The following is a 16870-nucleotide window of genomic DNA, read 5'->3' as shown; positions in this document are numbered from 1 at the left end:
GGGTCCAATGTGTGGATGTACATTTTTTTTTTCTGGAAGGGGGGGGTGGGGGTGTATTAGTTACTGATCCAGTGCTAGGAAGATGGGTGTATTGTACAATGTAGAGCTGGTCAGTTGTGTGCTACGGTGCAAAAAAAATGACAGCAAGTTAGTATTCTTGTTTTATGACCTGACTGTATCTGTGATGTGAATAACAGCAATCTACAGTGAACGCACCTGAGTCATCTGGTCTTTGTGTATTTGTGTGGTAAGTTTTTCTTGGCAGTGTAACCTAGCATACCATATGGTCAGACAGTGAGGGGTATTTATTTATTTATTTGTTTCAGCTCTTGCTCTAACTTCAATCTTCCATTTGCAATACACGCAATTGAGATATAACAGTGAACTTATCAAGACATACTAGTGAACCACAATGTTTGTGCAACCAGTGGTCACGTTTGGAGACGGTGCAGTGGACCAACTCACCGGACGTCCGTCACGTCCGTCACGTGTGAACTTTTTCTTCAGGTGTTATGGTTCAGGTAAACACATTTACGTAAATCTACCATCAATTGTAATTTAACTGTTAAGTTGTCTAAAAGTGAAAGGTCGAATCTGGTCTCTCCTTATAGTTAAAATGCATAGCAACACAAAGAAAATGTATATAAAGCTTAAAACAGCTATGGGCCCAAAGATATGTTGATGCGAACACCAATTGGATGCGTTCCAGAAGAACTACATGCTTGTAGGTAAGAGTGGCACTGAGTGGTACCAGTACATTCCTTAGGAACTAACTGTGCTGCAAGCGAGGGAGTGGTACCAGGCACCAATAGGTTGATATATTTATTCTCCTTTCTTAAAACAATTATTCTATTATATATCACGTATGAGGACAGGTGCTTAATTATAGACTTGTAGTAGCTTCTCAAAGTTGGCTGGATGGTATGAGAGCCACAGGGGGATTGTCTTGGCAGAATAATGCAGTTGTATACTATGGTCCAGGTTTTTCGCCCCTGTCTGTATTAGGGACATGTCCTCAAGTTGTCTTGTCTCTTGTTTGCAATTGTTTTTGATCCAACTTTAAATGACTATATATATTATTATTTTTTATATCACGTATATTCAATGTGGGATTACCCAAAGCGGGGAATATGCATAGCAACACATTTTTTTTAAATATAAAGGTTAAAACAGCTATGGGCCCAAAGATCTGTTGATACATGCATAGATTGCATTCTAAGCTTGTAGGTAAGTGAGTGGTACCAGTACATTCCTTAGGAACTTTAAACTATGCTTGGAATGGTACCAGGCACCAAGAGGTTGATATTATTATTACTTTTGTTTAACTACCATGAGGTGTTTTCTACCAAGATCTTCCACTCGGAGATGGGTCTGTGGGAGAGGGCAGGGGGAAACCCAACCGGGACGAGATGTGGATAATTTATACCAGGCATGTAACCTAAACATTCAAAAGGATCCAACTCTATGAGAATGGTCAGTCTTCATGTGTTAGGAGGGGCAACTCATGACCTTAAAGATCATTGGTGGTACATGACCAAACGAGGAGTGGTTCATATTGGATGTAACCATGAAATTGTATAAAAGCTGGGTCCAAGCCAGGGGGCTTGAGTTGCTTCGCGAACCAGCTCGGCTTTTGTTGCTTGCAATAAAGGTCTGTGAGAAAACCAACAGCTCCAGTATTTGTTACTTTATTTAAAGTAAAATATTTCAGTCAATAATTCCACGACATCCTCTGGCCCAGTGAGCGGCAGTCGCTTAATTGACAGAGGGGGTCTTGTCCGTGACGTCCCTTCGATGTGACCTGGGTTGAGATGGGTTCACACTGGGTGTACAACACACTGAAGGTACGTATTCGTGACGTTAGAATTATAAAGTTCTATCTCCATTTTTGTCAAAATTGAGGTTTTTTTTACATAATCTGATCCATTAGGTGTTTATTAATGCCTGTGTGGTGTTATTTTTAAAATGTTGAAATGTTTGAGTTAGTAATTAATAAAATACAAAGGTTCCATCTCACAAAACATAATGGAATGTAAACACTTTGACACTCAATATCTCTGAACTGCCCTAAACGGAGATAGAACCTTATCATTCTAAGCTCACGAAGTATTGGCTGGGTGTTTGATGTCATCCAGTAATAATCATCTCTTCCAGAAGGTTTGACCCACACGCTCAACCCACTCGGTTCGCTTTCCCCTGAAGACAAGTTCTCTCGACCCCCTGTGACTGAAGAAACGTTTCGGACAAAACGTGTGCTGTGATTGATACCGTCACATTAGATGAGCTCAATGTACCAATTTAACTTGATCTGATAAACATTTAACATTCCCATTTTTGGTTTGCATGACTTAGTGTGCCTAATTGTTATGCTATACTGAGATTATTATGAGTGAATGAAACTACTTTTTGTTAACCATGGCAGAACATTAACTTTATTCTTAAATTTAAAAAAATAAAAATAAAAATAATACTAATCTTACTCTTGAATCAAAGGAGTAGTATGAGAGAAGTCAGTGTTGGTTGTGATTTTATCCAGAGAGATTTGGAAATGAAATCTCTAACTCATATGAAATAAAAGAAAAAAGATCAAATGCAATACACCTTGTATAACAGTCCTGGTTGAGTGACGTAATTTCCCGAAATCAAGGGAACCCGGAAGCCACGTTTTATCTCTTTTTTTTTTTTTTTGATAAGCAACGGACCGATGTAGTGGAAAGATGGAGGTAAGAAACATTATTGTTGAATATGATTTGTAATTGTTTATGTTCATGGAACTTGATCTATGATGCCAACGTTAGCCCGGCGTATGGTGTTGAGTCAACAAAACTTCAGCAATGTTTCTGTCACTGACCAGACAGACGTTACTGATTTGCATTGCTGGTCATTTTAAAAAGTTGGGATATCAAATAGGTTTTTTCTCCTCCCCCTCATTGTTTTTCTAATTTATTAAATTAAATTTAGTACACTGAACTGAAGGTTTACTCAAATCCATCCTTTGTCACTCTTGACTGGCCGGATTGACTATTCTCTCTCTCTACACTTCAGTGAGAGAACATTTGTCATCGGGTGCAGATTGAATAGGTCCTTGCAAAAAAAAAAAAGTTGTGTAATAGTTAATTAAGCTTTTTTATTAAGAAGTTCTCTTGACTTTCTTTCATACCTGCAACCAACGCGCTGGTCTGTCTGTGATCGATTATGCTCAATCGATTGGAAAGGCTTGATCATACATAGTTTTTTTTTTTTTTTTTTTTTTTACGTAGAGCGACGCTGATCCCTGAATAATGTTTTTCTTTTATTTTTATTTTTTTTATTTGACGTAATTACCCATCATTTTTAGTTTTATGTATAGCCGTTTTTAGGTAATAATAATTAAAAAAAGCTTTATGTTCCCCGACAGAGACGAGAGTGTGAAACGGCAGTGCGGCGATGAATGTGTCGATCGATGTATCTTGTCTGGCATGATCTGGGTTCGATTGATCTTGTCTGGCATGATCTGGGTTCAGCGCGAGATTGTTTTGCACATCAGATGGCCGTGGTCGCCTGGGGCCCTGGCTAGGAAGCTAACCCTAACCCCTTAGATAGCCCTTTGGAACGGGATCGTGTTCCGTGTTTGACTGTCTGGCTCCATTGATCTCCACTGATTCTCAAATATCTGACAGCCAGCGACGTTTTATCGTGGCTAGCTAGCTAGCTAGCACACCAGCTAAGCTAATCTGGTCACTGCAGATGGCCAGCTAGCCGCCTAGCCCAGCAGCCACCATGGTGGGATCAAGTCATAGCTAACGATCGCAAACGCTTTGCTATCTGTCGACCCATAAATCGCACTATTATTTCGATCGGTCTCTTTCGCTATGGACCTTAATTTCTACTCTGACCTCTCTGATGGCACCGGTGGGGGTGGGCAGCACGCCGACACGGAGTTTTTGGGAACCCAGGCTTACAATGGATACGACCCCGGGAACAAGGTAGCTGGCGAGCACAGTGACATTTCCTAAACCAGTAGTGTTAACAGATCGCTTGTCTTCATGTCGTGAGAACAGTAGGAGCTGGCGATCCCTGTGTCCATACTTGTTTGTTCTATTTGGCAAAGTTCAGACTGAAGATCGGAGCTATAGGCTAGTTGTCAGTGGTCAACTGTAGACTCTAGCTAGCAGCTATGAATTGAGCAAACATGCCATGGGTACTAAATCTGTTTGTTTTTACAGTTTCCAGGAGGCAGTGATAATTACCTCACCATCACTGGGGCAGGTCATCCCTTTCTCTCCTCAGAGGTGTGTGCCATGAGTCTGTCCCTTTGAAGGCGACATGCTTTACACTAAAGTCAAAGTGCCCTCTTATAATGTGCACCTCATTACATTTATCAGATCGTAAGACCCTCAATGCATTTTGATACTGTTGTTCATACACTTTCTCAAGTCACCGCACTGGCAATATACTGAACATGATTATGTGCTGCGTTTGTTCCATTAACAAGTCTGTTCCACTTTTTCCCTGTTCAGCAGACATTCCATACCCCCAGTCTAGGCGATGAGGTGTTTGAGATCCCCCCCATCTCTCTGGACCCTGACTCCGCACTCAGTGTCGGAGATGTGGTGTCCCATTTCGGGGAGCTGTCAGGTGGAGTAGGGGGACCATCTGGGGCTGGCAGCCTGGCTAGGAATGCGGTGGTGGGAGCCAATGACCCATCTTTTGCCTCCACCTATGTGAACCCAAGCTCCCAGGGCCTGGAACACCTGAGTCTGGGGGTGATGAACCAGCCTGGTGGGGGTGCTCTGCTCAGCTCTACACTAGGAGTGGTGAGTGGTTTACCTGTCCACATTTGTTTGTTTATTTATAACACTCACTGTTGAAGGTTTGCTGTGAAGGTTTCTGCCGGTGGGTGTGATTGGGGGGTCACCTGCCTTGGTGACCAGCCAGGCTGTGAAGATGCATAACATTTGTCCCTCCTGTTCTTGTCCCTCTTAAAGGAGCTTGGCCACTCCATCGGTTCCCATTTCAGCAGCTCCTCCCCCATGACCATTGACATCAATCACAGCCTATTGGGACACAATCAACTGACCACTATTGACCAGTCAGAGCTGAGTGCCCATCTAGGACTTGGCCTTGGGGGCGGGAACATCCTGTCTCGTTCCAAGTCACCTGACCAGCCGCTCTCTGCCACACCCTCTCCAGCGGGCTCCCTCCAGGACGATGAAATGGATGACTTCAGAGTGAGTCTTCCTGACCTGATGTCCAGCTAATGAAAAGAAAGAAGAAACTTGCACACTGTAGAATGTTCCCATGTAGTTTGATGACCAGCGCAAACGAGTGTTTAAATGCATATTCATGCATATTTGCATGTGTAGGTCCTTGAATTGAAACACTCGTGTTAGACCAAAATGCCAGGACTCTCCGAATGTCTGTATGATGTTTATTGTCAAGAACTGATCTTGCTTTGTGTGTGTATGTGTGTCTCTCTCTCTCTCTCTCTCTCTCTCTCTCTCTCTCTCTCTCTCTCTCTCTCTCTCTCTCTCTCTCTCTCTCGTCCACTTTCACCCAGAAGAGTGTGCTGGTAGACCCAATGTCTCTCTCCGTCTCCCCCGCGGTCCTCTCCCACATGTCCACACTGCCAGGCTCTTCCCTGGGCCCCTCCTCCTCAGTCTCCTCTGCCTTGGTCAGGAGAGGGGGCGGCAAGCCGGCCATGGTGGCTGCTACTGCCGGGCCTGGAGGAGGAGGGAAGAAAGGGAAGAAGAAGAAAGACCCCAACGAGCCCCAGAAGCCCGTATCGGCCTACGCCCTGTTCTTCAGGGACACCCAGGCAGCCATTAAGGGCCAGAACCCCAACGCCACGTTTGGAGAGGTGTCCAAGATTGTGGCCTCCATGTGGGATAGCCTTGGGGAGGAGCAGAAACAGGTACACACACACGCACACACACAAACGCACACGTTCACTCCTTCACAAACATTCTAGGACAGTAAATGTATGAAATTAGAGAGTTGTACTTTGATTCATTTTGAATAAACAAAGCAAAAAATATTGTACAGTAGTACATGTGTGTTTTACTTATCATGTGTCTTCTGATCTTCTTGTCACTAGGTGTACAAGAGAAAGACAGAGGCAGCAAAGAAAGAGTACCTGAAGGCCCTCGCAGCTTACAGAGCCAATCAGCTCTCACAGGTGACAAGTTCTTGGTCTTGGTCCCTACTGTAGTTTTTGTCCTGTTTTGCTGCTATCTATTTACTCACCCTATTCTTTGCTGACTTCCCCCACTAGCCCTCAATTGAAGTGATGGAGACAGCTTCATCGCCACCTCCTCCAGTGTCAAACCCAGTGCCTGTGGCCCCCGCCCGCCCTGCCCGCCTTCCCCAGCACACCCCCGACCAGAACACCATCACCAACATCTGCGCTTCCAACATCATCCTGGGGGACATCCTGGATGTGGGGGACATCCCCCAGGTCACCACCCGCTCTCGCACCGGTGCCAACAAGCCCCCCGCCCTGGGCCCCGCCACCACCGCTACACTGACCCCAACCCCTGCCCCCACCATCACCAAGATCATCATCTCCAAACAGATGCTCCAGGCCGGGGGTCCTTTCCACCAAATCCCCACCTCGGTGGTGACGGTGCTCCCCGCTGGCATGCGAGCACTGCAGCCCTCGGTCTTGTCCACCACGCCCGGCGCACGCCAGCCCCCACCTCTGCAGCAGATGCAGCACGCCCCCCCACCCCCGCGACTCCAGCAGATGGTACACCACTCCCCAGCCCCGCCTCCTCTCCAGGCGAAGCCCCGCGGAGGAAGTGCTGGGCCTGGACTTACTGTGTCCGTCACCGCTACACCTCCCCCTCCACTACAGATAAAGATAGTCCCTACCTCCTTGCAGGTGGACGCGTCCCTGCCCATTATTGTTACAACAACAACAGCAGCTGCCAATGTTGTTGGTGTCTCCTCTCCTTCCATTGGGCCAACAACGGTTTATTCCACACCTACGATAGCCGTGCAGGTGGCCAAGTCCACTGACTTGACGGGCAATGCAGATGAAGAGGCGGCTGGGGAAGAGTTCACTCCGGGAGAGGTAGGGTAGATCTGTCTAAGTAAAAAGAATGGCCCATTTTTCATTCATATTAAATATGATTCTGTTTTAATAATCCTTCTCGATTCCTCTTGTGGTGGTTCCCCCTCTTTCAGATGGAGATGGAGTTCAATGTGTCTCCAGGACCCACCGACACTCACTCTGGCCTTATGACTCTATGTGTACGCCCAGGATGCACCAACCCAGCAGTAGAGAGCAACGACTGGGACAAAGAATACTGCAGCAATGAATGTGTGGCATCGCACTGCAGGTGTGTTTGTGGAATGGATTGGATGACTGTCAGTGTGCATTTTGCCTTAGGGCCTGTTTATACCGCAAGCGTCAACCTCAGCGTGTGTGTTTCATTTCGGTGCCCATGTTAACGGTTTAGAGCCAGGGTTCGGCAGTAACGCTTGCCCGCTTGCCCGGAGCGAGTACAAAATTCGCCGGGTTTGTTTGCGCGAGCCGACGACGCTGCTAGATCCTGGATATTTTTACCTGTGTGCAGGAAGAACAACAGACGGCGCAGGCGCCAGACCAGACTAGATGATCGTGGAGTGAAGACATTATCAAAGCGTACGCGCCTGTTGATCACCCGTCGCGTCACGTACGCTTTGATAATATCTTCACTCCATGATCATCTAGTCTGGTCTGGTGCCTGCGCCGTTTGTTGTTCTTCCTGCACACAGGTAAACATATCCAGGATCCAACAGCGTCGTCGGGCTTGCGCAAAGAGGTTACTGAGGTTCTGATGATGGGATACTTTTCTGGCTTCTCAAAACGGATTTCAATACAAGTTAATGTTGAAAAAGAAGAGATTTATTTTGTTATTGTTTGGTGGTTGTGTTGGGGTTAGAAGTTGAGAAACTTCTGTTGCAAAAATCACCCAATTGGTAGCTGACTTTATAATAATGTTGACTAATTTATGTGGTTGTCTTTTTCTCTCCTTCCATTTTACACATTGTCTTTCTTTTTTGCTCACATACTCTCTCTCTCTCCCCCCCCCTCCCTCTCCCTTCCAGAGATATATTCATGGCCTGGTGCTCCATCCGGAGCCAGAACACCATGGCTGTAAAGTAAAGAGCAGCTATCCTCTCAGGCATGAGGAGGGATGTGATGGTAACACTCAGGGGGTTGTGGTGAGACAATAGGCCCAGGAGGGTGAGAGTGGAGTGGGAGTAAGATTGGGACACCCTAATGGAGGAAAAACACTATTAGCTGAGCACAACGGACCATGGAAACATCCAGTGAAGAAGACACAAGAATTCAGACGTGGACAGAATGGCGGACATTAAATGTGATAGGAGAGGGAATTGTGAGCTGTTTTTATTTTTGGTATTTTATGTTTTCATGTTTGGACGTCCACACCAGGTCTTCTGATTCTGAGGTCGGATTCTAGAACCTTCTTTTGGAACCTAGTGCCTCTAGTAGTCTCTTTGAACTTGACGTTTTGAAAGACTATTCATCCGCTGCAGCCAAAAGCTTCGGGGAAAACACAGTAAAAACCTGTAGGGCCATCGTTACTCTCAACCATTTGGGGGAACTGCATTCAATCATGTCTGTCTTCCTTTTGTTGCCTGTCTTTTGGTACCCAATGTCTTGTATTTTAAGAAATGCTGAACAGGAAAACCAACAAGTCATTACTCCTTTTTTTTTTTTATCTATGGAAAAAAAACAATTAATAATGGATTGAGAAAAATGGGAAGTGTATCATTGATAACTTGGTTTCTTTTTGCATTTAGCTTAGTGCCCTTAGGGCTAAGACTATTGCTTTGTCTTTTACTTTCTGTTTTGTAAAGAACATTTTGAGTGTCCTGTCCAGTGTGAATCAATGACTGCAAAAATCAAGGTTTATTTGATTGTCATGTTATGTTTTTTTTAAAATAAAAGAGCAATAAATGCAGGTGCTCAAACTGACTGATTTGTCCTCCTTACTGTCACATTGTCTCATCAATGAATGCAATAATCAATTAGGTTAGTTACAGTTGAAGTCAGAAGTTTACATACACCTAGGTTGAAGTCATGTAAAAATATATTTTTTAACCACTCCACAGATTTCATGTTAATAAACTATAGTTTTGACAAGCTGGTCTACTATGGTAAGGATACAGCAACAGCCCAACATAAATAATACTGTCACTGTTTAGCCACTACTCACACAGACACACATACGCACAAATTGCATCAACAGATTGAAGCCCTCTATACATTTTACTTACAGGGTGTTCTTACTTGAACATTTGCTTCACTTGAAACGGAGTTTAGGATAAAGTTCGCTTTGCTCTGCGTCGTTTGGAGCGGTGAGAACGCGCATTCGAAGTAACTCCCGGAGCAAATACCCGTCGGATGCTCCGCTTGAAAAGGGTGGTTTTGCTTCGGTTAGAAACGACGCATCCATCACTTTGCTTCGCTTTTGGTGAGAACGCTGCCCGACGCAGTCCATAGGAAAACAACAGCGCAGGCGTGTTGATCTGGATAAGAGAGGGACGAACGGGCAATTTTCAAATTTTCTGACCAATCAACTACCACGTCTGTTGCTTCGATTACATTAAGGGCTGTGAGAACGCAAATCAGAGAAATAATTTATGCAACAATGTTGCGAGCCCATCCACTAGCTCCGGGTCTCGATTCAGACTTTCATGTGAGAACATGACCTAAGGGTGTGTTCTCACTAGAACATTTGCTTCACTTGGAATCGGAGTTTAGGATAAAATTCGCTTTGCTCTGTGTCGTTTGGAGCTGTGAGAACGCGCATTCGAAGTTACTCCCGGAGCAAACAGCCGACGGATGCTCCGCTTGAAAAGGGTGGTTTCGCTCCGATTAGAAACGACGCATCGAGGCTGTCCATAGAAAAACAATAGCGCATGCGTGTTGATGTGGATAAGAGAGGGTCGAATGGGCAATCTTTCTGACCAATCAACTACCACGTCTGTTGCTTCGATTGCGTATGTTACTTCGTTTACATAAAGGGCTGTGAGAACGCAAATCAGAGAAATAATTTATGCATCTCATCCACTTGCTCCGGGTCTCGATTCAGACTTTCATGTGAGAACATGACCTAAAAGTAAAAAATAACAACAACACCAGGTACATAGTCTTTTGTTTATTGCACAAATCGTACATATTTCCAACTGAACCGGTAGAACACAATATTAGGCAGCAGTGGGATAAATTATTGTTCAAAAGCCTAAAGATGAATACAAGAAGAAAGAAACTAGCCAGAGGGACAGTTTGAGTATGTCTTTTAAAACCAATAGGTCAAGATCTTGAAAGGAGAAAAACCAAAACTCTACTGAATCCTGTCCGTATAATAGACAATTGTGGATGTCATATACAAATGGAAAAAATTCACGACAACTTTGTCTCTTCATTTTAAAAGTACTTTGTCCTCATATAGAATATAAACCTCTGCATCATACCAATCAAATATTTTGACGTTTTTTTTTTTTAATCGAACATCGTTTGCTAAAGTTGATTTCTTTACAGTTTTAATATATATGTATATATATATATATTTACATATAAATTTACTTAACTTCTATAGCTCTCATACAAAATGAGAAAAGCTGGACTTTACACAAAAAACAACTGGCAAGCAGTTCAGTCCTCCCCCTATCTGTCCCCCTGCGTTACTACAACAGACTCAGAGGCCCGCTGGCCTGATCTGCTGAGAAGAATGGCTCCAGAAAGACCTGTGTGGGTCTATCTTCTACACAGGAGACCTAGGTTCGAATCTCACCTGTCTCATATGCACAGGTCCCAGAAAGAGCCACAGAGGAGTCAAGTAGCTACAATACCTGCTCTCTACGAGGTCGAATCCTAACTTGAGATCAGCGTGCGTAACTTTAACAACTCATGCATTGATGTCAATTTGGGGATTTGTACAAACAATTAAGTGAGTTGCGTCAGTGGGGAATTAGGATTTGGGCCGGTCCATATGCAGACAGCCATCCAGCTTGGGCAGTGAGAGTCAAGAGTGAAGGAAGGACCTGAGGCTTAGGGCCTTGGTACACGGTTCCTCTGTCTCCTGGAAGTACATTATGTTCTGCAGTAAGACCACCCAGGTGTTCCTCAGTAGCTCTCCCCCAGCTCATTGGCTCAGCAGAAATCTCTCTCAGTGGAAGAGAGGATGGCTTATGGGGCAGGGGGCTGAGCTCAAAGTGAACCTTCAGGAGGAGGAGGAGGAGGAGAAGGAGGAGGAGTAGGAAGGGGGTGGGTTCAGTTTGGACCAAGCAGAAGGAAGCTTTCTCCACGTTCCAGCCGGAGCTCCAATGAAGACACTCCTGCTACGTGCAAAATCCCCAAACCAAAGAACTGGAGGCAAATACCTGTTTTTTACGATAAACACGCCTTTAGGGTTAGGGTTAGGGTTAACCCTAACCCTAACCCTAACCCAAATCAAAACATAGAACATAGAACCTAGAACTCAGAACTCAAAACCTAGAACATAGAACTCAGAACGTCAGGGAACTGGGGGGGGTGGGGTGGGGGCTCAGCTAAGGGAGGCTGGGTGGAGAGCATGCAGTCACTGACTGACTGACCTGAGCGCTGGTTGATGCTGAGGCTAAACTGGGGAAGGGAGAGAGGGAGGCAGATGGAAGGGCCTCAAGGGGTGAAAAAATACACACCTATGGAGGGATGAACCACGTTAGGGGGGGGGGGGGGGGGGGATGATGGAAGGTCTATTTCTCATCACACCATCCCTTCTGCCTGCTCCCCTCTGCAGAGAGAGCCATGGTGGTGCTGGTGGAGGGGTCAGAGAGGGGGAGCATGTGCAGCTGACGTGCAGCTAGATCACTGTGATATGTCTATGGAGTCAGGGGGGGTTGAAGTGTGCACCTTGTCTAGGACCAGACAGAGTGTGGAGCTCTGGTATGGGCAAGACGTGAGCATCAGGGTTCGTATAGGGTTCATATGAGCAGTAATTAGTCTTCCTAAAAAAATATATCGAATTAAGGACGTGGTGTATGTGTGTTTATCAGAATATACTGTATTACAGTATTTCACCCCCTCTCAGACTGTAAATGAAAATCCGAAGTCAGTCCCCATTTCACACTTTGTCTAACTGGAAACCAGGTTTTTGAGTCTCAGTCTACAATAGAGTCACTCTCCCTCCCTCTCAGCTGTGTGTGTGTGTGTGTGTGTGTGTGTGTGTGTGTGTGTGTGTCCGTTTTCTGTTACTTCATGGTCTTTCAGTGTTTGTGTGTGTGTGCCAGTGTGTGTGCCAGTGTGTAGTGCCTGTGTGTAGTGCCTGCCTATGTGCAACAATTCTAGGGCAATAAAGAGAGAGTGAGAGAGTTTGTGTGTGTGTGTGTATGTGTGTATGTGTGTCTTTTCTTTTACACGTCACTCATGAGGACATGCACTGGACATGGTCTGGCCCTCCGTCCTCTTCATCAGAGGAGTCCGGAGAACTCCACGATTCATCTGTATCCCCCTCGCCACCCTCACGACGCGCCTGAGTGGGAGACAGAGAGAGAGAGAGAGAGAGAGAGAGAGAGAGAGAGAGAGAGAGAGAGAGAGAGAGAGAGAGAGAGAGAGAGAGAGAGAGAGAGAGAGAGAGAGAGAGAGAGAGAGAGAGAGAGAGAGAGACAGAGAGAGAGAGAGAGAGAGACAGAGAGAGAGAGAGAGACAGAGAGAGAGAGAGAGAGAGAGAGAGAAAATGGGGGGTTTGCCATTGTGGCTCCATGTGCAAACCTGCAACTGTACAGACATAACAAACGAGGAGGACATATCAGACATGGCGCTCTGGTTCTTCCCAAGCTGCTGTGTGACCTTTGAACTCACCCTCTGGGGTCGTCTGTTTCTCATGTGTCTCATCAGGAACCAGAGGAGCTGTGTGTCGTACTGGTCTCCATGGCGCACGCTGTCCTCGTCCCGCTCGCGCTTGTTCTTCTTCATCACCTAGGCAACCGCACAGACACAACACGTCACCACAACACGTCACCACGACACAACAGTCACCAGTACTCACCACAACACAACAGTCACCACAACACAACAGTCACCACAAGTCACCACACCAAAACAGTCACCACAGCAGCATGATTGGTGATGTCCATGAGTGAAAACTAGAAGGATGTGGCAAATATGCGGCACAACTAACTGTAGCTCTATGTTCTGAGTTGTAGCAGCTGTAGCGACAGTGAGTGCACCGACTATATTTCGTTATCTCAGTACTTGTGCTCTGTTCAATGACAATAAAGTTGAATCTTAATCTTTAGTCTTGGTGTTTTGTGTGCATGATGTGGTAGTATTGTATTGCACTGTACATCTTTCAGCCCCTTGAGCCCTGTGGGGTTCTCGGCAGTAGGGGCCCACAGTTTAACATCATGGTCCAGGCCGCTGGTGGCCATGCCCGGGAGGTGGGGGTGGGGCTCCAGGCAGTTCACCTGCACAGAGAGGAGGGTGGGTAGAGAGAGGGATGGAGATGAGAAACAATGCTGCGTCCCGCACATTTATGGACGATATTTTCAATGCACACATCAATCAATGTGACAACCACGTCAATTATGTTTGAGGGAAATAGTTATGACTGTCCCAAATCACCTCCCCTCTCTCTCCCTCCCTCCCTCTCCCCTCCCTCACCACTCCTCCTCTGTCTCCTTCCATGAACTGGACGATTTGAGCAGAGCACTTGTCCCACAGGTAGATGTGTCCACAGTCGCTGCCACTGACCACAAACTCACTGCAAGGACCATAGAAGTTCACTCCCTTCACTGTGAGACAGAGACAAATGGATGGATAGAGAGAGAGAGAGAGAGAGACAGAGAGATAGACAGAGAGAGAGAGAGAGAGAGAGAGAGGTAGATAGACAGAGAGATAGAGAGAAAGACTAATCAGCAACAGATAATTCCAAGTTGTAACATGGTAGTAAACCGTATTTCACTTTCAAATGTTTCAGTTTCATGATTTCCTCACGTAGGCACACTGGACATCTTGCCTAAATAACGTCACCACATCAAGTCGCCCCCCCCCCCCCCACTTACCTGTGGCGTTGTTGCGATGGCCCTTGTATCTCCTACGATAGTCTGCACCATCACTGTGGTTGGAATCAAACAGGTAAATGTCCTCATCGTTGTAGCTAGCCAGAAGCTCTACACACACACACACATACAGAGAGGAAGAGAGACGGGGGTGGGGGTGGTTAGAGAGAAAGAGGTGAGGAGAGGACAGGAGAGGACTGACATGGCGATAGTCATAACAGCAGGAACTCTGAGACATGTGAACTAATTTATCTGTGTCTTACCTGATCCATCGTGACTGTAGACTAAGCAGGTGATGTTGGTTTTGGACTCACTGGACACCAGGTGGGATGGACAGAACTTCTTGAGTACACCGTTATTATCATTCTCGTTGATCTTCCTCTGATCATAGATCCTAGAGGAAGAGAGAGAGGGGGGGGAGAGAGAGAGAGAGAGAGGGGGGAGGAGAGAGAGAGAGAGAACATGGTTAGAAACCGTAGAGTGGATACTGTAACCCCTACGAACAATGCTCCAACACGAGGGGTGCCAGTTTTACCTGACATACTGATCTCTGCCGCCCACTGCAAAGTGGTGTGTGTTGGCAGGGTTCACGAAGATGGTATAGAGGCCCACCTTCTTATCGCCTTCCTTCACCACCACCAGTTTACTGAGAGACAGACAGAAGGACACGTGTAACAACAAATAGTTTAAAAGCCCATTTGGTGAAAAAACTGCTGCTGCTGCTGCTGTTGTTGTTATTGTACTATTCTTTTGTCTGTGGTGTTATGTTACGCTAAACTTTAGGGTGATGTTAATATGTCCCACACATAGATGAGGAGGCCTGTTATCATCTCAGGATTCTCTAATATGTTCATGAAAACACCCTGCGTATGTGTGTGTGTGTGTTCATCACTCACTTGGCAGGCCGGTCGTTACGCAAGTCAATACCAAACACCACAGCGTCCTCCCCAGCAGACAGGAAGGAGCAGGGGGAGTCTGGATCCAGAGCCAGCTGACACACACACACACACACACACACACACACACACACACACAAACGCACGCATACACACGTCTGTCTATGAGGTCCATTGAATACCATCTTAAACAAACCCACACTATTTCCCCCTATGAATATGCTACACAAACACCATCTCCATACCTTGTGTGCTGCCCCTTTATGCTGTGCCACTCTCTTGGTGTTCTTGCAGCGTTGTGTGGCCGAGAGCTCGGCCACTCTGATCTGCCCGTCGCGGGCACACATGGCCAGAGTGGAGTCCCCACTGTGGGGCAGGAACTTCGCCTGTGGAGTGTGGGGGACGGACGGGGAAAAAACACTTTCACTTTCCCATTCTCTCCAAAGTCCTATGGCTTGACAACGACGGAAGTGAGAGACTAGACGATGACATGCTCCATCACTAGGACTGCAGTCGTCTGAGAAAGTGGTCATTCATTCAGAGACTTCTTCGATAGAACAGCCAGTCAGACTCATCCCAGACGTGACTGACTCCCAGCCCAGCCCCTCCCCTCCCCTCCTCACCTGAAAGACGTTGCTCTTGTGCCCGCTGTCGAACTCCAGCTCGGCCCGGCGCCGCGCCCAGTCCCACACCACCACCCTCAGGTCGTCACTGCCCGAGGCCAGGCGCGTGCCGGAGGGGTTGAAGTGCAGGGTGTTGACGCAGCCGGTGTGCCTCTCCAGACGCCCCTGGAGCTCCAGCCTCTGCACCAGGCCGCGGGCGCCGCACACGCGCCTCACGAACTGGTACGAGCCCCGCCCGATCTCCCGCGACTGCAGGGAGGGCACCGACCGCCACGAGGGCCCGCTGAGGTCACGCAGCTCCGCCCCCAGCCACGTCTCCATGGCCTGCTCCTCCTCTCGGTCGTCCCCTATGTCCTCGTCCTCCTCGTCGTCCTCGTCCGAGCTTGAGGAGTGGTGTGCTGGGCCGCCTCCTCCGGGTCGGTTCCTCTTCCTGGCAGCCCTCTTCCCTCCTCCTCCGTCTTCTCTGTCCTTCATTCTCTCCCTCCGCCCTCCCTCGCTCTCTCTCTCTCTCTCCCCTTCCTCGGTAAGGGAGTAGAGGCCACTGCCGTCCATGCTGTCTGTGTCCTCCTCTTCCTCTTCCTCCTCAGGCACCCTCTCTCCCTCTGCATCGGCCATCGGCTTGTCCTCTGGCCCCTCACCTGCCGCTTTGGGAGCTGCTGGACACATGAGGACCGGAAAGGCGGTTGACACACACTTAGGGGATGACTACGGTTACATTGAGTGGCGTCTTCGCTGACTCTAGCATTGGATTTGCTTTTGGCACTTATTGCTCTGGGAAAGTTTTACTTGTGATGTAAAGTTCACTCACTTACTTTAGACAAATGTTGTTATTGTAAGTCACTCCTCATAAGAGCGTCTGCTAAATGACTAAAATCAAATGCAAATTAGTTTAAGAGCTCCTGGCACAAAGTGAGGGGTAAACTGTCATCTATTGAGGACAACATTTTTTAATTTTTATGATGTCAATGTCATGTCAGTGACGGCTAGACGTTGGACTATGACAGTCGATGTTTGAGTGCTCCTTTGAGCTCCACTGAGAAAGAGAGTGTGCGTTTACCTGCTTGAGAGGAAGCCTGTCCCTCTGTACCTGCAGAGCCATCCCCCTCCCCATGCCTGTCTTCTCCTGGATCTGCATCTTCTGAGCCTCCTGACACACACACACACACACACACACACACACACACACACACACACACTTAGTAATAGAGCAAATAGTGTGTCAGAGCAGTGTATATATTCACAGTCTCCCTCACCGTTAAGCACACTGGATTTACCATCTGCCTCCTCTGCCATCCTGTTTCTCTCTTTTCCAAT

The 16870-nt window shown here is 46.9% G+C and overlaps 2 protein-coding genes across 6 annotated transcripts in view; one reads left to right on the top strand and one right to left on the bottom strand.

Annotated features, from left to right (window-relative positions):
* The first annotated feature begins 2701 nt into the window (after positions 1–2701).
* tox4a (TOX high mobility group box family member 4 a) lies at positions 2702–8884 on the top strand. 3 transcript variants are annotated; one of them, XM_080546287.1, is made up of 9 exons: positions 2702–2723; positions 4206–4271; positions 4500–4796; positions 4968–5210; positions 5543–5893; positions 6077–6157; positions 6254–7054; positions 7168–7322; positions 8074–8884. In XM_080546287.1, the coding sequence occupies exons 1-9, from the start codon at positions 2718–2720 to the stop codon at positions 8129–8131; spliced, it is 2058 nt and encodes a 685-aa protein (XP_080402413.1). In that variant the 5' UTR covers positions 2702–2717; the 3' UTR covers positions 8132–8884. The 3 variants fall into 3 exon arrangements, with proteins under 3 accessions (XP_080402413.1, XP_080402412.1, XP_080402411.1); XM_080546286.1 differs by lacking the exon at positions 2702–2723 and adding an exon at positions 3562–3965 and having other exon boundaries at positions 4503–4796; XM_080546285.1 differs by lacking the exon at positions 2702–2723 and adding an exon at positions 3562–3965.
* Positions 8885–10153: 1269 nt separating this feature from the next.
* dcaf8 (DDB1 and CUL4 associated factor 8) overlaps positions 10154–16870 on the bottom strand; it is an 8267-nt gene continuing 1550 nt past the window's right edge. The window contains exons 2-13 of one of the 3 annotated variants that reach the window (XM_080546450.1): positions 16810–16870; positions 16614–16703; positions 15557–16212; positions 15179–15319; positions 14934–15028; positions 14573–14683; positions 14301–14431; positions 14041–14148; positions 13640–13770; positions 13324–13443; positions 12839–12955; positions 10154–12509 (exon numbers count right to left, since the gene is read on the bottom strand). The exon at positions 16810–16870 is cut by the window's right edge and continues 15 nt beyond it. In XM_080546450.1, coding sequence (XP_080402576.1) covers positions 12402–12509; positions 12839–12955; positions 13324–13443; positions 13640–13770; positions 14041–14148; positions 14301–14431; positions 14573–14683; positions 14934–15028; positions 15179–15319; positions 15557–16212; positions 16614–16703; positions 16810–16849 — 1848 coding nt within the window. In that variant the 5' untranslated portion in view covers positions 16850–16870 and the 3' untranslated portion in view covers positions 10154–12401. The remainder of the gene's footprint in view (positions 12510–12838; positions 12956–13323; positions 13444–13639; positions 13771–14040; positions 14149–14300; positions 14432–14572; positions 14684–14933; positions 15029–15178; positions 15320–15556; positions 16213–16613; positions 16704–16809) is intronic. The other 2 variants (XM_080546451.1, XM_080546452.1) reach the window with 2 other exon arrangements.

Source organism: Nansenia antarctica (assembly GCF_963989245.1).
Source record: "Nansenia antarctica genome assembly, chromosome: 16".
Classification (NCBI taxonomy): Eukaryota; Metazoa; Chordata; class Actinopteri; order Argentiniformes; family Microstomatidae; genus Nansenia; species Nansenia antarctica.
The sequence above is the reverse complement of the archived record's forward strand: the minus strand, read 5'-3'. Positions and strand labels throughout refer to the sequence as shown.

Coding starts and splice junctions, on each gene's coding strand:
- tox4a (XM_080546285.1), top strand. CDS start 3,852: ATGGACCTTAATTTCTACTCTGACCTCTCTGATGGCACCGGTGGGGGT. Junction 4,272..4,499: donor ATCCCTTTCTCTCCTCAGAG/GTGTGTGCCATG, acceptor TTCCCTGTTCAG/CAGACATTCCATACCCCCAG. Junction 7,055..7,167: donor AAGAGTTCACTCCGGGAGAG/GTAGGGTAGATC, acceptor CCCCTCTTTCAG/ATGGAGATGGAGTTCAATGT.